This window comes from Porites lutea, chromosome 5, assembly GCF_958299795.1.
Source record: "Porites lutea chromosome 5, jaPorLute2.1, whole genome shotgun sequence".
NCBI lineage: Eukaryota > Metazoa > Cnidaria > Anthozoa > Scleractinia > Poritidae > Porites > Porites lutea.
The window spans coordinates 7,340,918-7,364,326 of record NC_133205.1 but is presented as its reverse complement, the minus strand read 5'-3'; the positions used below and the strand labels follow the sequence as shown (position 1 = coordinate 7,364,326).

Genomic DNA, 23,409 nt, shown 5'->3' with positions numbered 1-23,409 from the left:
CTACGGATTTTAGCGAGAATGTCGTAGTGGCGGAAACTATCAAACGTTAAAAGTTTTATCATTTTGCGATCCAAAGAGAGCTAAAACTCCTTCAGTAAAAGTAACCGTGCTCACTTTTCTGGTGAAAAAATGTACAATGAAGCTTTGCGGGGTGTATAATATTTTGAGAATACGCGAAAAAAAAATAGGTTAAGGAGGATATTCTTCAGTGTGTTTCGCATGAAGCACTTACCTTGAGTATCTGAGCCAATGACACGGTTTCCTGCTGTGCCAAAGAAACTGCACGAGTGCGTTCCACATCAGTCAATTGGCGCACTGACTCCTCCATGTACTCTAATCTGTTGAGTTCTGCAGTGAGCCTCATATCAAGAGAGCCAGGAGACAGGCGATCACCCCCCTGATGTGCGGGCATGAATACTGACGGAGGAGGGTGCGCTTTGGGTGTGTAAAGGGGAACAGAGCTGTGAGTGCTTTGGTCCCTTGTAGGCGACTGCTGCAAGAAAAGGAATCCAGTATAATTCACACGTAAAGAATTACTGGAAAACATAAAGAGTTGATCATTAGCGCTAATCAAACCAATCGTTTTTAAAAAGGGTTATGTCTTGATGAGCTCCACTATTTTGGTCAAAGCTGAGCTGAAATTATAACTAGGTATTTTCAGTCCTTGGAGTTCTGAGAGAAAGATTTCATATGAGTCTAACAAAGGGGAAACAAAGCATGGTAATTTATTATCGTTATTTTTCGACTACTTAGGACCGTAACTTGAAAAAGTTGGCTCAATTTTTTCAAGTTGCAATCCATCCATCCTAGTCAACGAAAGTCAAAGACAAGTACCTTCTTGTCAAGGTTTTGCAGTAAAGCAGGGTTTTGGCTTTGATTCCAATGTGTTTTAAGTGTTTTAAAGTACTACCAATAAAATGTGACACAACTCCTTCAAAGACTGAGCATAGTACAACAGAGGCTACAACCAAGACTTTCGCAGCTGTCTGTGGAACAAGTAATCCCATATCACGCAACAAAGACAAAAGCTCCATTGCACACAGAAGCCTTGTGTGGAGAGATGTGTGGCCGAGCGGTTAACCCATCGAAGGCAGAATCTGGAGGTCCGGGGTTCAAGCCTTCGCACGTCGCGTTGTTTCCGTAGACAAGAAATTTTACTCCACTTTGTCTCTCTTCACCCAGGTGTATAACTCCAGGGGGGAGTGGCAATACTTCTGGGCATGCTTTATGTTAAGGAAACAGGGATAAGCTCTGACCATTAAGGCCTTCGGCTCGTTTTCCTTCACGCCGGCGGAAGTCTTAAATTAACTTACAATAGTAAATAGTAATGAAAATGGGTACCGGCTGAAATCTTTCCGAAGCCTTTGTTTGACTCACCAAAAAAAACAACGGGGCTAAGTAACCAAACATAAACCATGCAAATTGAAATCTCTTGGTTCAATAACTGGAGTTCATTTGACGTTCGAGGCAAAGGATGCTCTATCTTACCCGCATGGAAGAGACTGTAGGAGATCTGTTATCAGCCTCACTTGCACGGGACAATTCTCCTTCTGACAGGGTAGGTGACAGAGTACCACTCTCCATACTCCTGTCCGGAGAGTGCAAACTCTCTTCCACAGCAAGAGAGCCTGTTTTACGCTCTGGACTCTCGAATGTCTCTGAATATGAATGATCGTCCTTCTTCCTTACCGGACTTGGAGTGCCCTGTTGGAGGAAAAACATTTTCTTTAATATTTGACGATTCCTTCAAGTTAACCGTCACGAGCTTAGATGACCCTTCGGGTAACCGAGCAATCTTAGAAGCGAAGGCTCACGTGACACATGACTCTAGGGGCATTCACTATGTGTAGAACCTAGATAATACATGTATACCTTCCCAATAACTGTCAAATAACTGCAACCCAACCATGAACCCATATTTCCACCATCCCAAAAAACCGATCAGGGTTTAACAACTTGGATGCCACACCCCCTACAGGGTCATTTTATTTCACACAATTTACATTTTAAGTAGACAAATATAAGTTGTAACAATAACAGATTTTCTTTAACATTCAATTTTAAAAAACAAAGTAGTGTCTGCAATGAGTTACTTAATGGATATTGTTTGCCAGCCCAAAATTATTTCCAAGTAATGATCCTAAACGAGTTCCCGAGTCTGCATGGAGAAGCAAAATTCCACCAGTCCGGTACTAAAGGGAATGATGCAATGATCTAGTATGTTTCCTTGACACTGCAAGTTGCCTAACCGGTAAGTCAAACACTAATTTAGGCTAACTTCTCAGAGCTACAGCCAAGTAAATCAAATCAACATCTTGCCCTTCAGGCCACCTGATTTTGTTATTTTCAAAACTTAGGTATTACAAAATTCAAAATGTTTTTCTGGTCAGAGCAAATAAATATAGTACCGTTTCTGTCCTTTAACAAAATTCATATAACCATGATAATTCACCTCACATTCACAAATTTTTCAGATCAACATTGTGTTATTCAGACAAAAGTCAGATACGGCCAAATTCACTTAAGAATGGAGAAATTAACCCAGTTTTCATGTGGGTATATGTAAGTTAGGCGAGGCTAAACATGAGACAACCCTGGCCAGCGGTCACTATCACTAATCGTATATAGGGCAATAGTACAGTGGCTTGAGCTGTTTTTTGTTCCCAGCCCTCCCTTCCCTCTGGATGTCCTTTGATAAGTATCTGCGAATTTCTCCACACAGGTTCTCAGTGTGACGGTGCCTGGTGGCTGCCGCTCTCCGCGTTGTCAAGGTTACCTTCCTAGCTCGCTTGTGGCTCCTTTAAATTTCACCAGGCTTCTTCCCCACACCCATCTATTGCTGATGGGTTGAAATGACTGTTCACGCCGTAGCTAATCAACTTGGCATCGAAATATTTACCTTAACGCTTTCCTCCTGTCTGCTTCCACGAGAAGATCCTTCAAAGTCATCTTCATATTCATGCCTTTTACTTTTTCTCGGAGATTGCTCAACCAAAGTCTGCTCTAGCAGTTCTTTGGACTGATCGAGGTCTGCAGGGGGCTCCAGCAAACTAGCTGTTTCTCCTGCTTTACTGTCCGGCAGGGTCTCTTCAAGAAGACTTGCTATCTCTGAATCTTGCTCCTTTGCACCTTTATCTAATTACCAGGAAAACAGGATTCATTTTAAATGACAAAATGTTTGCCCTTGGCTACTGAAGCACCGTGTAAAGAACTTCACCATAACTCAGATTAGGCCAACCCTCTTTTTTTCTTCGTTTACCGTCAAATGCGTTTCCTGAAAAATTACACGCATTCTCGGAATAGGAGGCCTGGTACCACAGCATCATTGCCGTGGAGCCTGGAAACAACTCGGAAACACGCAAAATCAATATGGCAGAAGAGTTGGTTGATATCATAGTCATCAAGATAACGTGGGAAAAAGGATCGACCATTAAAACCCCTATGCACACCTACCAGCACCCCTCAGTTTGAAAAGAAGTCCTGGATATATCAAACAATACAGATCTGTACTGGTTAGAAACTACGACAGGTTAATTATTCCTTTTCTCAAACAGACATATATATATATTGGAATATTTTAAACTAACTTTACATCCTAACTGGCGATGAGGATGACGTTAAAAGTTAATATTTACTTATTAGGATTAACAAAGTGCCCAAATATACTGTACGCTCATTTTCCAGATTAAAAGAATTAATAAAGTGAAAAAAGAAAAGGCTTTTTCACGTCGTTACTGTTTTTTTTAAAATCCCAAAAATTTGGGTCAGTCGGACAACGGTAAACAGAGAAACAAGGGGATGGTCTTAGAGGTGAAAAGGTTAACCTGATTTAAATGGTCAGGGCCTCATTCCCCGTACTATTAACGTTTTGAAAAGAACTGCACGGTATTGCACATCACACAACATCATGGGCTTTGCAATCTGTACATCAGCTCAAGGAATCGGCATCCGGCTGATGATCAGAGCATGGAATCTAAGTTCCACTGACAAGGAACATAATTTGGACTATAAAGACAACCAAGAGTACATAAACGAGAAAAAGCGGTTAATACTTTACCTTCTTTAGCAAGTGATTTCAAGTGAGGATTTCTCCTGGTGAAAATGTTGATAACACTCAAGCTGAAGTATCAAGAATGATCAAATAATTCAATAAGTCAAGTGTGAATCATCGAAAAATCACACCAACCAACAAGTCAGCATGGATTGGCAAAGAAAAAAGGGCAATATCTTTTTCAAGCGTACTTGAGCTGGGTAGACAGTTCAGGTACATCTGTAAATTACATAATTTTTCAGTCAATTTTCAGCCAAGTGTGGAAAGTGACAATATTTTTTCGATTCTTATGGTTTGCATTTCTGCGCACGCTGACTCACTGAAAAAATATCACGCAATTTTCTTGATTAATCAGTAGTTAAACCAAAACAGCTGTGACCTGTCCTCACATGTAGTCATGTACTTAATGCAGGCTTAACTCGAAAGTATCAAAAAACAAACCAAAGTGACAAAAATGAAAAATTTAAAATGATAATAGCAAGTGCAGTCGCGTTTTACATACCTGTCACCACCTTTACTTGTCCATGGAAGGATAGAAGATTTACCATCCAATGAGTGTTTGGACAGACGCCCTGAATAGAAAAACGTACAACGCTAATTCAAAAAGGAGTTCAAAGACAACTACATCTACAGAAAAACAGAAGGGTAAAGACTAAATGAACCTCAAGCAGAGCCTCAGGCTTTGGCTTTTCCCTTATGGTCACCATTAAGTGATCTACAGACTGGGATAAAAATGTTTCAAAATACAAACAGACACATTTATAGTACAGCACAGACATATGTATCTGTCTCTTTCTCTCAGTGTAACTGAAAGTTTCTGGGTCCCAAGAGACCTCCTAGCCCTGTGATACAAACATCGATCTGTTATTTAAACACCTAGGTTGCACTACTCTTATCATTGCAACAACAAAACCATAACACCATTTTCAGCGCTTTGACTTCCAGAAGACTAGAACTAATCAGATTAGCAAAAGACAAAATTCCCTCTTACTGTAGTTTTAGCTTTCGAAAGCTGATTCAGGCACTTGCTTTAAAAAATCATTGAAAATTGACAGTGCAAGCTTTTAAGAAATTATTGATTTACTACATGTACAATAGCAAGTTCAATATTAAGCTTTAACCTGAGATGGGGTTTTAGGTAACTGCAATTTAACCAGAATGTGCTACATCTCCTGCACAAGTGACACCTCTGAAGGTATCTGGTAACCTTAAAGACAGGGTTGCACTCCTCCCCTAGAGGAAGGGGGTACTCCTGGAAATGGGCATATACATGTATAGGGGAGTACAGCCCAGGGCTTTTGCATACATAAAGAAGGGGTTATACCTTGAGTGTGTTTTCTTCTTTCTGATTCAAGAAGAGATGGACTTCTTGTACTTGACGATCTACCATTCTACAGCAAGAATAAACAGTTAGTGAAAAGCCCTACCTCTTACGCAATGTATCTGGGAAACAGTACCAATGGCATAAAAATACCAAATTTTGAATTGGCAGGCTGCTACTTGGATAATTCAGTTATCCATTAATATTTGATGAACAATGGGAAGTATAATTGGGAGTTTACCCAAGGAGGGTACGTCCATACATATGTTGTAGTTCAAATTTTTTGTTTGGTTTGAATTTTCTTAAACCGGTTTAAATTTTTGAAACTGGTGTATATTTTCAAACTGGTTTAAAATTTTTCAACACACCACTCATTCACTCATTCATTAGTATCTCTGCAGGTACCATACCTTTAAGGACCTTGAACTGTGTGTAGGTGATTTTACTTTAGATCTTGCTGAGCTGTATGAGGTATTGACATCAGATATACTACTCTTGTCATCATTGTCCCACGCTGCGGAGTATTGAGATGACTCTGATGCTCCAGTCCCCAAGATTCCTGACCTCTGATGTAGCCCTTGCCTTACAGTGGACCTCAGGGTGCGTCCAGAGGGTAGCTTCCAGTTTAAGCCCTGCCGCACACTGTGGCCTCTGAAGGCAGCTTGGATTGTGGTGGCAGCACTAGTTCTGTTATCCTGATTACAACCAAAGAAGATCTTATCAGTGGATGGGGAACCGTAATCAAGGCTTTTAATTGTGTGAAACAGTGGATAATCTCTTCAATTGGCACAGTCAGTAAATGCGCGGCCTTCTGTGTGGAAGTTCCGAGTTTGATTCCCAGGTGCGACCTTTTAATCCTTGTTTCAACATCTTTCCTTTCTCTGTAGCTTTAACTAGCTTTAAGGTGATTCCCTGGTTTTGCACTGTGCATCTATTACTGCACATAACAAGATGGCCGCCGTAAAAAAAAGCATGTGAAGTAAAATTATTAAAATGAAGTTGACTGAAGAGAAACGCTATTAGCTGAGTTCGACTTAATATTAATTAACATTAATATTAATGACAAGATCATTTGTTTTCTGTCCTGGTAGATCAAATGTAGCAAGAATCTTAGTAATCATCAAGGACCATGCCTAACAGTGTTTGATTTCAACATATCTGTCAATGTGGGGATTTTTTCTGAAGAACACTTACAATACCACTATCTCCAGGAAGGTAAAGTTAAAGATATAACAGTTTTGGTTATAAATGAAAAAAAATCAAAACATAAATACAAATGGAACTCTATCAAATAATCAAAGGACTGGTTTCAAAAAAACAGTTCCAATCTACAATGGAATACGAAATGAATATGGCATGAAAAATGTCTTGGAAGGACAGGAATACAAAAATGGCAGTTTCACGAGGAATAGTCCCCATGACATTGAATAACTGTTCACATAACACTTGAGTTAACACCTTTGTGGTTGTATCTTACCAGCTCTTCATTTAGTTCTGCTTGTTCCTGAAGATTGCCAACCCCTAATGGACAGAAATAATTTAATTAATAATAAATAATCTTATTTGAACTTATGTGATATAAACCATGAACAGGATAGCTTGACATATTCCCCTACTAGCCAAGCCAGGCTAAGGCAATAAAGGGGAGACTGATGGCTTAAACTAAGTCTGGGCATGCACATAACGTAAATGACCTGATAAACGGTAATGCCCACTTCCAAATAAACACCTCTTATCTAATAAACGGCCGCTCTATGCTGTTAATTTTTTCATTACTTTTTAGAAGCCCCTCTGTAATAAAAGCCCCTTGTCTAATAGACGCCCCCATGAGAATTACTTTAAAATACTAGGAATTAGCAAAAAGGGGTAATCATTCAATTTATTCTGATTCAGTTTCTTGCTTGATTAACCAGGGTTTGCCTATTTCATCTTGTTCAATGTTACGTAAAGAATAGGATAAACTAATGATGGCAACACAATTACAATGAGCGAGGATTCTGACATCAATGTTAAGATTTGAAAGACCGATATGGATCTCTGGATGGCCTAGACGTATCAAATGATGGAGTGAATATTCCACTATTTTTTAAACCCTCTTGCTTGATATTTTTGCCGAAAGCATATTAGTTTTGTTGAGCTTGTCACAGTTATGAAAATACACACCTCTCTGTTTTAAATGCCTCCTATCTATTAAACGCTCCCACTTGGGCCCCTAATATCAAATAGACGCCCAGGCGTTTATTAGGTCATTTACGGTAAGCTTATATTTTGATTACTCATTTATTTTTGTGAATGTTTAGTGAGTAATTGTCTAAAGTCGACAACATAGCCACTCTAATGTAGCTAAGGAGTGATGCCGTTACCCTAACATCAGATTTAGGATCAGTGAGCATGTGCAGCAGTATACAAGTAGTAAACATCTTTCAAGCAGCTTAGTCTGAAAAGGGCATACAAATGTTATCCTTTGCTGGGGAGTTTACAGAGACAGAAATGTCTCAAACAGACAGTGAAATCAGGAGAAAGTACTAGTCTACATATAGTTTATATTGCACTAAACCCATCAGGTATGTGGTTTCAGAGTCCCATGACCACACCCTCAAGTGTCTCCTAACTAGCCCTCTCCCCAAAAGGCAGAGGTTGCCTATTGCAGGCTACACTAATTATTTTTTAGTTTTGCCAACCTGGGAGTGCACCCTTGAACACAGTGTAGTCCCCACTTGACACTGAAGTCAATGGCTGCTGCTCATCTAATTTACCAAGCCCTGTAGCTTGCAGGTTTAAACCCAGTCTCCATGCCTCAGACTCTAAACGATGTTTCAGCTCTGCTGCAGTCTGTTTAATGGCAGCGATTCTGTCTTCTCTTGGTGGACTACTCATAGGCCTCAATCCACTATTCCCTGCAAAGAGAAGGAATAATCTTAATAATGTTTTTCAGTAATTTAAAATACACTGATTGAAACAAGGCCCTGAAATTCCCTTGTCATTGCAGCTACCATAAATTTCCCCTTATCAGGTGTGTCAAAAGTAGCTGGCTGCCAGTGAAAATCCTATTTGGTAGTATCGGCCTGCTACCTCTGCTTGGCATTTCTTTACAGATAGTGTTTTTTCAATAAAATATCCCTGGACTGGCCATTTCCTTTGACAACTCAGCCGTCTACTTCAGAACTTTATGACAACCCTGCTTATAAGCCTTGGGCTTATACAACTTTGTAAGGGGGTATCAGGAGGGCTCAAAAAATGGGGGGCTTACGTAGCAGTGCTGATCAGAATACTTTTTGAATTTAGTTGCTTCTTAAAGCTTCAAAAATGTCATTGATACAAGCTAGAGGGGTGCTTATATCTGGGAGGGCATATAACCAGAGACACTTGATAATAAGGGTTCTTTTACTTTCAAAGAACATCACAACTGTAATCAGGGAAGCAAAAAGTGAAACTAGATGACATCAAGAGAAGTACACAGTAGTGACCTTTGATAAAGTCATACAACAGAATGCCACTGGAAAGCAATCTTGACATTGGTAACTGGAAATTGAATTGTAACCACCACCTTCTCCTGCCCCACCCAAAAAAATTGAACAACAAAAAAATACACTGCTATGAACAAATCATCCTGGACCAAGGGGTTCAAGGTGAGATACTGTAAATACAGGGTTAGTTACCAACGCTCTCTCTGTCAGGAGTAGAGCTAACAGGGATATACAAGTAGGAGCAGATACAGTGTAATTCAGTTAGTGTAGTAGTCTAAGTACAATGAGGGGTTAAAAAAAAGTACAAGCAACTTCCACGTTAAAGAATTTTTTTGAGGTTAAAAATCTCCTGCTGAGATATCTTCTAGCAGCATTCAGTTCTTAAAGCTCTTCATTTTCTCCTTATATTTTTGGCATGAGCATTACTTAATATTTAAACACACCTGCTGAAGATATGGCACCTAGTCGGGTTGGACTGTTCGATCGAGGTTCCATGTCATGTCTGGTCATTTTATCATCATCTGCTGATTTTTCTTTAGATACAGCACATAAATAAAAAAGTAAAAATTACCACCACTTGAAACTACATTGTACATTTATCTGAAGTATCAGAGGTGAGTCCCATCCAGGAATAAAGCAAAAGCTTCACCAAAATAAGAAGGAACGCCGGGATAGGAATTGACATTTATTCATGGTGTGGTCACACTAGTTAAAGAGGCGCACTTTCATATGACACTGTTCATCAAAGTTTTCTATTCAAATCAGTCGTGTACTTTTTTTTTGGGGGGGGAGGGGGGTGGGTGGGGTGCTATCTCTTTTTTTATTTTTGAGAAAACAAATCCTTAAACATTCTATAATATGGACAATTCTCTTAGCTCTCTCTTAGCTACAAAAGCTATGAATCTAAATGTAGTATTTACAAAGTAAAGGCATTCAACTTCAAATGCTGTTATAATGGCTAGCTAGTTTACATTGAGCCATCAGAGCTCAGTTCATAAAAACATCAGTATTTAATTTTATTTTTTATTTATTTTATTTTATTTGCCACACAATAATTACAAAAAATATAGGAAAAGAAGAAAAAAAGAAGTGGCGAGGAGACCTAACAGAAACTATAGGAGCTTATGAGAGGTTAGGCCTCCTCGAACTATGAGCTAGAGCTGTTTCACATCAATTGAAGAAAAGAAGGCGAAAAGTCGAAGATGGAAAGACATTATGAACTGTTTTCATACTTACTCAATAATTTAATCTTCAGTTTTTTCTTAAAAGAGGAGAGGGATTGAGAGTTGATGACCTTGTTGTCAAGTGAATTAAAAAACTTAGGCCCTTGAAAAAAGGGCGAGAACTTCTTCGTGTTTGTACAACAATAGGGTAGACGATAGGCCTGGGAATTTCTTTTATTGTAAGAGTGGAATTGATTGATTTGAGAGAAATTGTTATTAAACTTTGGAGGTAAGAATGAATTTTTGCAAGAATACATAAATAAATTGGCCCAGTTGAAGCAAATGGATATCGTTAAATTTTCGTATACCGAGGTCCTTAAAGATGGGTTCAGTATGAGCATTGAAATGTGATTTATTAATAATTCTAATAATGCGCTTTTATTTGACAATTAATGAAAGAGGCTGAGTATCTTAGGAAGAATTATGGAGATCAAGGAGGGTGTTATCCGTTGAGGCTGTAGGCCGATGTGGATAACACCCAAAGAGATCTCCATACTTCTTCATATGATATGAAAGCCGAATTCAATAATTGTTTTATTATTCATTCAAAATAATTCCTAGTTTAAAAATATAGCTAAAACAAGCTTGCCTGTATCGATCTTAAGTTTATGTTCGATAGTTTACGTTTAGGTTTAACCAGCTCCACAAATATTCTCCAAATAGCAGATGTTGCCCTCCGAGTTGTCTTCTTCCTGTTTTTGCTATGTTGTTAGCCATTATTTCGCCTAGTTCCAGTTGTAGTTCTTACTCTTGAAACAAGTGAAGTGTCCGCCATTTTAGTTTTTACAACAAAAACAACTCAATCTTGTCCCCATGTCTTCTCGGTTAACGGTGCATTAACCTGTAGAAGGCTGCATTTTTGACATCATTTCCTTGTTAAACACAAAATTCTTCCAAATTTGGTCATCAGTAACTGGTTATGGTGAATTATGCGTGTGCTTTTAGCCAGTCAGGATTGGAGAAATATTTTGAATGAATAATAATAACATTTAATACCTTCAGGAAAGCCAACATATGCTGAGGGTCTGATATCAATGGGCTTGGCTCCAACAGAAACACTTGTTACACAAGGAACACGTCCTTGATCTTCACTAACATCAAGCCTAGCAGGCACTGGAGACATGGATCCATCTTCACTGGATTCTGAAGGAGAACTTGAAACATTGTGGCCATTGCATTCCTGGGAAGATGGATAAGCTGGCAGTCCTCTGAAGGATGCAATGTCTAGATTCTCTGAAAATCAAGACCAGGCAACTTATGAAACACATTAACTTTATTACTTTTGTTTGTTGTCTTAATACTTTTAAAGAAACAGCTTGAGGACTTTGAAGTTAATGATATCAGGTATAATGTAGCTAATATTAATAGAAGATTACCTTTATCTGATTCACTGACTCCAGTATCCTCACTGTAATGCTTCAAACACAAACAATGAACAACAATAAAAAAGCAATTGAGGTAAGTTATAATGTAGTATTATTAACATTGCTAAATTTCATAACTCAGAATGTTTTGGTAACTATTTTTGAAAACATACAAAACTATCTTGTTCAGTTTTAGGCCAATTTGCACTTTTTGTATAATCATTATTAGGAAGCTTAAGCAAAGACGTTTTTGAACTGTAACTTTGTAATTTTGGCATTCTTGGGCAGTGGTTTTGCCCAAATTTTCATGTAAATGGTTTCTATAAAGTAAGACACCTAGCAATACAAATTTGGAAGTACTGAGGTGTATAAAAAGCAAAGAGGTCTCACTTCTGGTTGACGTGCGTTGCTCAAAAACACCTTTCCTTAAGCTCCCTATTGACAGAGGCAAACGATCTACACCTATGTAACATTACCACAAGCACATAGCATGTAGTACTATCCAGATGTAAATTTTACCCTCAATAAATCCCTTCAAAATAATTACCTCAACTTCATCCTGTGGAAATGGGTGATTGTACGGGTAAATAATGGACCTAAAATCACTGTGACCTTTTGAGTAAGTTTCCCCCAAACACTTCTTGCTCTTGCGATTCAGATTGTTTTGAAGGTTCTTTTTTTGTCTACTGTACAATTCCTGCAAATAAACAAATTCACAAAATCAAGGTGGCTTCTTTTTGCAAAACCCCAATGAACACTCACTGTGTAAATTTCACTGTTTAAAGAGACAAAAACTAAATTTCCCCAATTTTACAATTAATGATTGCTGTAATATTTAGAAAAGGTACCTCAAGCTTTTGCTGCTTCTCTTTTACTGCCCTTTCCTTTAGTAGTCTGTCCTCGTGTAGCTTTTTTTTCCTTTCTGCTAACTGCTTTTCTATGTATTTCTGGGAAAAAAATTAAGAATTTAAGAGTACATGCCACTGAGTGACAAAAACATCTCTAATACAATATACAGCTCCAGCAGCAACTAAGGACAAAGAAGTGAAAATATATAAAAATAATATTATGATCATGATGATCATCATCACAACAGTACTCAACCACGCTTCAAATAATCAAACATAGCTACAAAGAGGACACTCTTTTCTTGTTCAAAAATAATAAAATGCAGTTAACTACTACTTGTTAGTCAGCAGTCAGTTTAGTGGTGCAGGAACAGTCAGCCTTGCTTGCATGACAGGACATCCAGGGCACCAACCCAGCTCTGTTGTTACATGTAATTAAATGTATTTTTTAGTAAAGGAGTAAATTCAGTTGTTAACACTATTTTTTCAGCATTATGCAATACGAAACAGCGTACAAAGAAAGTAGTGTCCGATAGCCCGGGACTAGTGGATTTTGCGATCGGGCTAGTAAATTCTGTTCCCAACTTGCCCGACGGGCTAGTGAAGTTTTTTGAAGAATTCAAATTACAGAAGAACTGTGAAATCAATCTGCTTATCAAAACGTTTTTGGGGCTAGTTGAAATGATGTTTGGGCTAGTGAATGTTAGCTTCAGCTTGCCCAAATGGCAAGCTGTAAAAATGACTTTCTTTGCACCCTGTGAAATTTGGGATACACATACCTTTACTTCATCCGTATCATAGTGTCTAACTTTTTGTCTGGGTGGATAAGAAGACATAGGTGGACCTATGAAAAAGAGTTCAGACAATTTTAAGGTTAATTCCTTGTTTGCATCAACCTTCAAATTCAAAAAATTCACTCAAGGGAAGACCATGCAGACCTTGTGATTGTGAATTAAGAGGCCTCTTCCTTCTGGATGTAGAGGATGGTTTATTAACTCTTGTCTGTTTTGGTTTGGGTCCTGCTACTGGCTTCTTCATCTCCTTGTCTGAAAAAATAATAGGAAACACATGCAGGTATAGCAGATGAGTTTACATGGTTATCAAGTAGTCCTATGTAATTTAAGTTGCAAGTACAGAAAAAGAGCACTTTATTGACTGTAAATTTATAATAATTATTTAGCACAAAAGTACAAATATTATTGAGGACAATATTTTATGACCCCCACTGGAGATGGGACCACCATTCTACATGGTCATCTGAGCCACATATCGAGGATGAAGGTCGAGCTGTTTGCAAGACCTTAAGTATAGGTTCGGCACGGGAGATCAAACTTCTGACCTCCCAATGTGCCTTCAAGCCCTCGACTGACTGAGCTAGTCCTGCTGCTGAAAGGCAAGGTGTCTGGGGGTACCATAATGTAAGAGAGACCCACCAGATTCATCGTCTGTGTCAAGTTCCAAGTCAGACAGGATGTTTTTAGCTTCTGTTGATAATATTTTGTTTCCCTTTAAATCCTTGACATCTTTTTCAGCATCCCTCACAGATTCCTTTGCATGACCTGAAGAGTGTACCCAAGATAATTCCGAATCTGATCCTGTTTCAGGAAAGTAGAATAAAGATGAAATTAATCTCTATGAATGTTGCACTTATATTGATGTCCTTAACATAATAAAAAAGTCTTATGGACTTCTTTTGAACATCTTTCAACAATAATGCAAATGCTACCCACCCAGACTAGTGATCACTATTTGCAGGACAGTGTAGATTTAACATCTTTATAACACTTGATCTTGAAAAGGAAACTTGTAATCTTATAAACTTGTTGAAAAGTAAAACAATTTTAAATTATAACTATTATAAGACCAATAAAGAATGCAAAAATGACTGGTTCTCATATGAGTGTCCATCTTTAGAAAGCTAATGAGGTTTCTACATTGTACCTAATAGTTAATCAAGGAAAATGAATGACAAACAGCAGTGATCAACTCTAGGTATTAAGGTTATTGTCTTAGAGTAGTCCGTAAAGCAAGAATCAGATGTAATCTAAAACCTGTAACATCACTAATACCACCACAACATGCTGGCTTATACAGTCAACTCTTGCCTTGTGGACACTCCGCTATAATACGGACAGCCGCTAAATCCCAGGCAGACGTTTGACCGAAATAAACTCCTGCTATTAGGGACTCTAACTAATGAGGACAGTGACTTGAGGTCCTTACACTATAAAGGGAGTTAACTGTATTACCTGAATCCTTCTTCAATCCATTAACAAGCTTTTGATTAGTTGGAGATGTCACTCTAGGCACCTCATCTGTTAGTGCGCCACCTTTCTCACTTCCATTTCCAACACCAGCATGTTTCGTCCCATCACCTTCATCTCGCCATTGAAAATTCAAGCTCTTTGGTTCTGAAATATCAGAGCCCTGGCTGCTTCTTGACTGAGGTCGACTTCCCTCAGGAGAAGAACTTTTCTTCTTGGCTGGACCCAAAATTCTTTTAACGGTCTGCTGACCAGAACGCCATGAAGATGTGGTGATGATATCAGTAGGACGGCGGGGAGCTATAACTCGCTGCACCTTTGGAGGTCCTGCAAAGGAAGGGCAACAAATTCAAAGGTTTCTTTTCAAGTTTTAAAACTGTTTATATTAATCCCTAAAACTCACATGTGGGCATGCCAGCGCATGCCCACATGAATCATTCCTGCCGCATTGTAGGGCTGATCTGGTGAAATACTGTCTTTCTCTTATTGTTTTTTTCCTCCCTGGATCTTCTGCTACTAAGAGACAGTACATGTAAGTGTGACAGGTACATGTACTTGGATGCCTTGTGTGGGGGCTCAAGGCTGGGATGTGAGATTGTCAGACAAACTAAGAATCTATTAGTTTAAAGGGACTGGCTGACCTCCGGTGGAATCCCCTGCACATCTCCATTAAACAATGCAGTTGTTCATTGGTACCAATCAGCGGAATTTGTTCCAAAAGCAAGCCGTTCATCTTCAGTCATCAACAACCTTAGATAAGTACTGTTATTACCTCAACTTTCATTTGTGATTAAGTGGTGGCATTTTAAAGGAATTATTGTAAAGTCCAGTTGATGTTTATGTTGCAGTTAATTTCTTATTTCAGTTGATTTTTGTGTTTTGTTTTTGGGTATGGTAATGCATGTTAATGAAGTTGAAACGAAGGGAAAACAAAAAGTAACTGCAACATTTAACCCTTTAAGTGCCAATAGTGACCAACAACAATTTTCTCCTAACAATATCCATACACTGTCAAGAGATAAAGTTATGAGAATTAATAAAATGATTATCACAGAGAAAATTCCATGATCTTTAATCCAATATTCTCAACTAATTCTTAAAGGATATGTATGGAGATCAGTTTGGAGAATTTGTATGTAGATATTGGGGCTTAAAGGGTTAACAATCAAAAAAAGCTGGGTTCATTTAAACTGTTCCATTACTTCATTTTTCACAAATTTTAATTTAAAGTTATCGTCAAATTAGTACAGCAAATGGAAATGACTCACCTTTCTTTGTTATTGGTTTCTGTGGCCTTTGGTTTGCAGGTTTTGTGATCAGTTTGTGTGTTGCAGGGTCCTTTCTCTTAACCTTTCGATTCACCTCAGATAACACGGTGGTCTTTGATTCTACCTCACTGAAGCCTATCAAAAAATCCTGACTCAGGGTATGTTTCTTTACTAAAATCCAAGATCAGATCAAAAATCCAGATCATTATCAGGATTTTTCATTGAGAAAAGAAACAAAGTATCCAAAAAGGGATTATTTTTCACTCATTTCCATAGAAACTGGAGAAAGAATAGCATGGCTGCTAACAAGGTTGCAAGTTTGCTGCTCTTTCATCGTATTCTGGATGGTTAGCCTTAGGATACTGCTTTAGATGGGCCAAATGAAAACCAGTCTTGAAATACACATGTAAGATATGTATTGAAAAAGGAAAGTCTTGCAAGATGTGCCGGCAAAGTTGTGTCAAAGTTTTTTCCTTGTAACTAGAACAATGCAGGTCCTGTTTGTATTGTGATTTTACCACTCTGATAAAACACATCAAATCAATCGTTTCATCCATGATTCCGTTTCAAAAATGGCCACAAAGATGAGCAGTCTTGTCAAAAGGCTAATGTATGTATTGAAATTGTTTCAAGTTACCGCTGGCAATATTCACTCTTTTCGGATCCGAAGTAAAGAAACGCTTCGGATCATACATATAAAGTATCCAGTTTTGGATATGATCTAAAGAATCCACCTCCATTGTGGATCATTTGGATCACTAACCCGTTTTGGGATTTTAGTAAAAAAAACAAAATATCTGTTTTCGGATTAAAAATCTGGATTTGGATGTTAGTAAAGAAATTCACCCTCAGATAGATTTGAAGTTGTATTGTCAATCAAGTACAAACTAAAGGAGAGAGCCTACAATGCTAAAACCTGATAAAAGACGGATAATCAGAAAAATAAATGTTTACGCTTAACATTTACAAACCATAGCTATTAATATCATTATTTATATTTCGCTCAAATTCACTGCACATGCTGCTAATTAAAATTCTATAGAAAACTCTGAGATGGTGCAAGAAGAAGAATCATGTTACCTTTATAAGCAGGGGCAGCAGGAGCAGAGGCCACTTTCCTCTTAGATATCACTCCAGCAGTTCTCACAGGAACATCTACATCAGCTCTGTAGGAATCTGCAGCTGTAGTAGAATCAACGCTTTGTACAGATGGTCTCTGTTCTGGTGGAGGTGAAGGATTGGAAGAACCATTCCCTATTAGAACAAAGTATCAAAATTAACCCATTACTTTAAGCCCTGATATCCACATACAAATTCTCTAGACTGACCTCCATACACAGGGTTCTCAATAGATTTTTAAGTAGGAGGTGATCACTGATAAAGTAGGAGGCTCTTCAGCGAAGCCAGAGGTGTCAAAACAAAGCAAAGAAAAGCGACCTAAACACAAAGTAAGCGGCTATAAATCCCAAAGTAAGCGGCGATCAATCGCCGGGTGCCGCCTTCTATTGAGAACCCTGATACAGTGTACATTTCCCTCAAGAGGTAGTTGAGAGAATTTGATAAAAGATCAAACCATTTTTCCTTTGGTGATTTTATTACAGTCAAACCTGTCAATGCTCACCCTTGGGAAATTACAAGGTGACCATTATATGCAGGGTGACCGCTATATACAGCTCAACTTTGCAGAAAAATATAAGGCAACTGAAAATTTTCGGAAGTTGTCCGGTGACAGCTAAATACAGGACCGTTATACACAGGTTTGACTGTAATTCTCATAACCGGTTTCTCTTCATAGTGTATTAACATTGTTAGGAGAAAACAGATGATGGTCATTCTTGGGGAAATAAAACGTAATGATTGGTTGTTACAGCCCTCTTCTCAATAGGCTGATTTAGCGACAAAACGGGAACGTCAGTTGATGACAGCACGCGCAAATCAAACAAATGGCTTGACCAACCGTAGAGCAGCAAATTGGGAAATGGAAGTAGCGTTTAGTCCTTTCCCCGCGCTTTCCCGTCGTCAACTGACATTCCCATTCTATTGCTAAATCAGCTTAATAAGTGTACAGACAGAGATCAATGATGTAATTGAAAGATTATTTCTTTGTTTTGTCTAACATGACACGTGGTTTTGAATTAATAGTTGAGAGTTTTTTACAGGTTGAGCAAGTGAAAGCTCAAAGAAAGTTTACCAGGAGACGTTTACAACATAAAAAAAAAAACAAGAAACTAACGATGAGAAGACTAGTGTTCTTGGCTACCTGAGAATGTCTAAACTGGAACAAATCTTCAAAAAAGTTATCACGACTAAGAAAGACTCAACCTCGCAGTTTTGAAAATGTACACACGATTATTCTGCTTTAAACAAGTGAAAGGTTATGAAAAGTTTGGGAGAAGTTCTTTACAAATATGATAAGGAGGAAAAGCAGATGACAGGACTAAAGTAGCATTGATGACTCAACTAGTCGAGCGCTATGAGGCAAGTTTATCAGTTTTCTTTTCTGTTCAACATATAACACAAATAAATTGCATTTTGCGCTCATTTTTCCACTTTGCTCATCAAAACAGAATATGTAAAACCATCCCCTGAGGATCTTCTATTAGGAAGGAACAGATGAAAAGAAACAAAAAAAAAAACAGAATAGTAGGTGTTAGAATTAGTTGACTTGCTCCCAGAATGAATGCTTCTGCATTTTGAACTTAACTCCAATGATTCACTACACTCTTAAAAATATTTATGTACACAATTATTTAGTGACAGCATTACCTTGAGCACTATCAGTTGGACTCAGCCTTGAAGCTTGCTCTTTTTGCTGTTTTATTCTTTCTTTTAATCTTGCAAGAGCATCTGAACACAAACATCAGAATGTGAAGGTTAATCTTTAGGGATTAAGATGCAACAGGTTAGCAAACATGCGCAAATGATGCTCTACACAGGGGAACCCAATGACTTTTTTCTGTAAAACAACTGTTCAAAGGAGCAAATAATAAAATTATTGCGGCCTAGAAAATAATTTCTAAATCTCGAGAAAAGTTAAAATTTCTGGATAAAAGTTCCTAAAAACTAGCCACCAAATTAATTTTATCCTGTATACAGTGCTATCCAACATCTAACCAACCGAGGCCAGAAAAACAATACCTGAATTGTTTGCTATTGTAGGTCTGAGTCCAAGGGAGGAAGTTGAGCATGCTTCATTTTGATGCACTCTTGACGAACTCTCTCCAATTTCTAAGGAGTCTTCAAAGCTAGAAGCAGATGGGATTGTTGAAAGGGTATTTCCATAAAGCCTGATAGGCGGTCTACGGCCCAAGGGATCATTTGCAGTATAAAGTGAAGAATATGCAGTGGCTACACCAGGGTCTCGCATTTCAGATTCAGGAGGGTGAGCAGAATAGGAAGGCACTGAATTTCTTGAAAATCTACCATTTGGAACCTTATCATGGATATCCTTAGAAGGTGGAGACAGAAGGGGAGTGTGTACAGGGGCTCTGGTAGATGACTCTGATGGTCTATTGATACTCTGTGGAACAAAAAAAATAGGACACGATACCATTGTGAGAATAAAAATGAAAGAATAATATTGTAACATTCAGCAACAACAATAGGATGGACACCTTTGGGACTGGCACTAAGTGTCTATCTTAGAGTGATGTCCGTCTTATAGAGTCAAATAGGATGGACACCTAGAGTTGCTTTCTGTCTTCCATTACAGTCAAATCTCTCTAAGATGGACACCTTTGGAACCGACACTAAGTGTCCGTCATAGACAGATGTTCATCTTATAGAGAGTCAAATAGAACAAACACCTAGAGTTGCTTTCTGTCTTCCATTACAGTCAAATCTCTCTAAGACAGAGACCTTTGGGGCCAACACTAAGTGTCCATCTTAGAGAGATGTCTGTCTTGTAGAGATTCAAATAGGATGGACACCTAGAGTTGCTTTCTGTCTTCCATTACAGTCAAATCTCTCTAAGGCAGACACCTTTGGGACCAACACTAAGTGTCGGTCTTAGAGAGATGTCTGTCTTATAGAGAGTCAAATAGGACGGACACCTAGAGTTGCTTTCTGTCTTCCATTACGGTCAAATCTCTCTACGGCAGACACCTCTGGGAATGGCACTAAGTGTCCGTCTAAGAATGCTGTCGGTCTTATTAAAAGTTAAGAGAGGAGAAAAGAGAGGCAGGAACCAACTGATTTCATTCAATTTCAAACGCAAACTCATGCCAGATGAGTGTGAAAACCAGTGGTTTGTTTGACATTTGTTTCAAAATTAGAAATAGCGTGCCAACACGTACAATTTCCAAAAAAGAGACACTCGAAAGCTTTCGTGTGTCTTTTATTCTTCATTCTTAGCGAAAGATTATTTAAAGACAATGTAAACAAACCATGCATCTACGCTATTTTTATTCACTTTGTGGTATCATATTATGGTTACAGAAAGAACTGTGTGGAAACGGATTCGACAAAACATTAAAAATCCCAAAAAAAAAAACACTCAGGGCATGATTAAAAACAACTTATTTTTATTTTTCTATTTTACAACTTTTTTAATCAGCCATTTTCTTTTCTCTTCTCCAACTATTTACAGCCGGTGAACACCTCAAAGTACCTGGCAATAGCACCAGTAACTGGTGCATTTTGATGACCCTGCATTGCTGTAGGTGTTCACTAAGAGAGAGTAAACTGTGGTTTACTGATATTACATTTTAAAGGAAAAGAAACACTAACATTGTAAGAAAGCGATATCATCCTTACCAAAGGGAAATCAGGAACTCTCCTTGAATTAAGTTGGTCTTCTCCAAATGAGGGTACAGAAGACGCAGCTTGTCCAAAGCGACTGGGCCTCAGTTCATACCTGGCAACTCTCCCATATCTTTGCCTCTCTGAGAAGACCTCTTGCAGTGAAACATCAACTTCTCCATTTTGCTCCACTTCAGAGCCAAGTCCTGCATTTGCTTCATTAATCCTGGCTTCTGCAGCTTGTAGCTAAAAACAACAACAACAAAATCAACATTCATATATAGTCACACACTCACATGGCATTTTGATAGTAATCAGAAGGAATGGGTGAAAAAATAAAATAGCAAATAATCAATGAAAGGGAAATAGGGATATTTAAGTTAAGCATTTCATCGTATATACATTATTATTATTACTATTATTATCATTATTATTATTATTATTGGTACCGCACAGTTTCTATGAAAATATTCAACTGCACCTTACATAAGAAATTAATTAACACTTTAACTTCAACAGTGCGGATTGGTTCTCCGATAATCTGCAAGTGAGCTCCAGCTGATATTTGCAAACAATGAGAAAGGAATTTAACCACTCATTTCAGCAGATGTTAGTGGGGCAAGAACGTGTGATGAACACCTAAGAACGTCTGCGTGAGAGACACAGCGGCCATCTTGACCGAACAAGCTCAGTCAAATAAAGAATTTGTAGTGGCCAAGAGAACTTTTTTTCCTTGTGGCACCAACGTGGAAAACTCCAAGTGGGCATGACAGGCCTTGCGTATCTTGTGCACTAAGGTAGCCGAAAAGAATGCAGGATTTACTTCATCTTGCCCACTCACAGAAGCAGCCATAATAAGGGAACATCTTCCTCTATTGTGCAAATTCAGTTGTATATAGGTGGTAAAATTGCTATTTTCTAAGAAACTGTAACAACTAGTTATCTATGATAACTATTAAAATATTGATTGCTATTGATTGTATTGACGCTAGTCGATTTTATAAAGTATGACCATGTTTTATATTGATGACTTCGTTAAACAAACTCTTCTACCGGGACAATGGAAACAAAGGTATATATAATGTGGCTCAAAACAAACTTGAGAAAAATATGACCTTAAAGACTGGGACAAGTTTTAAAAACAGAGGAACACTTTCTGTAACAAGTTTAATGTTACTGAAAAAAGTAAATACAAATCCCTTCTTTATTTAACAGGTAAACCAGTCCAGACAACAGCTGAAAAGAAACCAGACAAAATGGCTTAAATTTCACTTACCGCAGACTTCACTTCTCCGACATTTTCCCATGCAGCTGCTAAATCTACAAAGTGGAAAGATTATTTACCTTATGACACTGAGAAACGAAATTCGTTCACTAAAATTTAAGTTTTGCGCTGCTTTCAACCGCACGGCCCTGTAATTCTAATAAACAGATCGATTTGATCAAAACAAAAGCGTGAGCTTTAATCGAAATCTGACCTTACATAAGATCAACAAAGTGAAAGTAAACTTATTTCGAGGAAAACTGTGCGCGTTGTTGAAATAACGTTTAAAACGACTACCTGAAAAAGATGAGGGGTATTTTCGATCCCTTGGCAAAGGGCCACGTTGAAGTGGTATGGGATCAACGACGCGCCGACCACGAAACGTCGATGAAGCCATGGAACAACGACACTCTAAGTTGGTGACCAAAGGGAAGCACAACACAACAACCGAACTTCCGCCATAACCAGCCGCGTTTATAAAACCAGATGAGGGATTTCACTGGATCGAAGACTTGTCTACATTTATGACACAAGAATTCTCTTGTGTTCTGTAATTGGGCACTTTCAAACGGCTTGAAATCATTCATCTATTTCGGGTAAATGACTTTACCATCACAGCCCGCCATTTTTTGTTTTCGGGGCAAAGCAGCGTGGGTAATTTTCAGCGCGTGGGGTCTCATGGGACGAGCGCGTGTGCACGTCGCTGAAACGAGTGAGTAGCGCGCTTCACGCGAGATCGCCGCGGTTGCACTTTCTTTTCTCTGAGCTGTGTAGGACTGACATCTATTGCAACTGAAGCATGCAGCAAACTGGAAGGCCAGGTGCAGGGAGGATCCAGAAAATTCAGAAACGGGCCACCAGAACACTTTCCAGCTATATATACTTTTTATTTCACTGAGAATTGTTTGGAAAATAATAGAAAACATCACCGATAAAAAGGTCACCGCGATCTCTTCTCGGCCCCACCCCTATGAAGTCCACCGGTACAGTTAAATCCTTCAAGTACAATGGAATGGTCAAACTCGATATTCCTACAATTAAACTAACACTAACTTTTCAAAAGCCAGTGATACTATGCCGCTCATACAGTAACCAAAAACGTGGTCGGGTACCAGATTTCCGAAAGGTTATACGGACCAACACTCAGTCTCTGTGATCGTAAAATCCGAGGAGAGTGAAGGAAACCCTCCCTCTCCATGCAATTTTTTCACCCTTCCCCCAAACAGAGAGCCTGTTCACAGGCTATCTGAGTTCGAGTTAGCGAGGTTCTAGTTTTAACCCTCCCTCCAGGTCCGTTCTCGAAATACTTAGGATGAAACTTAACTGACTGAAAAAAATGCTCTGGCACTCAGGTTCGTGGTTCAACGTATATGTTTCCTGTTTCCTCCTCACTGCCTCGTCTCTACAGTTTATGGTACCGTAATCTCTCCCTCCAGTCCGATGACTTCTTTCTCTACGGATGCGCCCTTTTACTTACAGCTCCTCTTATAATTTCTGCAGCGCAGGATCAAGGTTATAGGCTTCTGTTTTGGCTCATGAAATCTTGCAACTCTCACTTAGTAGCGGTTTATTTTTTTCTGTCATTTCCCCCGCCCCCCT

At 38.6% G+C, this 23,409-nt stretch overlaps 1 protein-coding gene across 3 annotated transcripts in view; it reads right to left on the bottom strand.

The window, feature by feature from the left end:
- Positions 1-22,438, bottom strand: part of LOC140937084 (centrosome-associated protein 350-like) — a 54,787-nt gene extending 32,349 nt beyond the window's left edge. For 2 of the 3 annotated variants that reach the window (XM_073386617.1, XM_073386619.1), the window contains exons 1-25: positions 22,108-22,438; positions 21,823-21,866; positions 20,562-20,792; positions 18,945-19,326; positions 18,573-18,653; positions 16,887-17,060; positions 15,807-15,941; positions 14,524-14,865; positions 13,708-13,869; positions 13,213-13,320; positions 13,054-13,118; positions 12,275-12,373; positions 11,974-12,123; positions 11,439-11,478; positions 11,059-11,295; positions 9,283-9,372; positions 8,054-8,269; positions 6,850-6,893; positions 5,783-6,067; positions 5,376-5,442; positions 4,554-4,623; positions 4,058-4,119; positions 2,900-3,135; positions 1,489-1,704; positions 233-493 (exon numbers count right to left, since the gene is read on the bottom strand). In XM_073386617.1, the coding sequence (XP_073242718.1) occupies positions 233-493; positions 1,489-1,704; positions 2,900-3,135; positions 4,058-4,119; positions 4,554-4,623; positions 5,376-5,442; positions 5,783-6,067; positions 6,850-6,893; positions 8,054-8,269; positions 9,283-9,372; positions 11,059-11,295; positions 11,439-11,478; positions 11,974-12,123; positions 12,275-12,373; positions 13,054-13,118; positions 13,213-13,320; positions 13,708-13,869; positions 14,524-14,865; positions 15,807-15,941; positions 16,887-17,060; positions 18,573-18,653; positions 18,945-19,326; positions 20,562-20,792; positions 21,823-21,866; positions 22,108-22,207 (3,897 nt within the window). In that variant the 5' untranslated portion in view covers positions 22,208-22,438. The remainder of the gene's footprint in view (positions 1-232; positions 494-1,488; positions 1,705-2,899; positions 3,136-4,057; positions 4,120-4,553; positions 4,624-5,375; positions 5,443-5,782; positions 6,068-6,849; positions 6,894-8,053; positions 8,270-9,282; positions 9,373-11,058; positions 11,296-11,438; positions 11,479-11,973; positions 12,124-12,274; positions 12,374-13,053; positions 13,119-13,212; positions 13,321-13,707; positions 13,870-14,523; positions 14,866-15,806; positions 15,942-16,886; positions 17,061-18,572; positions 18,654-18,944; positions 19,327-20,561; positions 20,793-21,822; positions 21,867-22,107) is intronic. The other variant, XM_073386618.1, reaches the window with a different exon arrangement.
- Between the last annotated feature and the right edge of the window lie 971 nt (positions 22,439-23,409).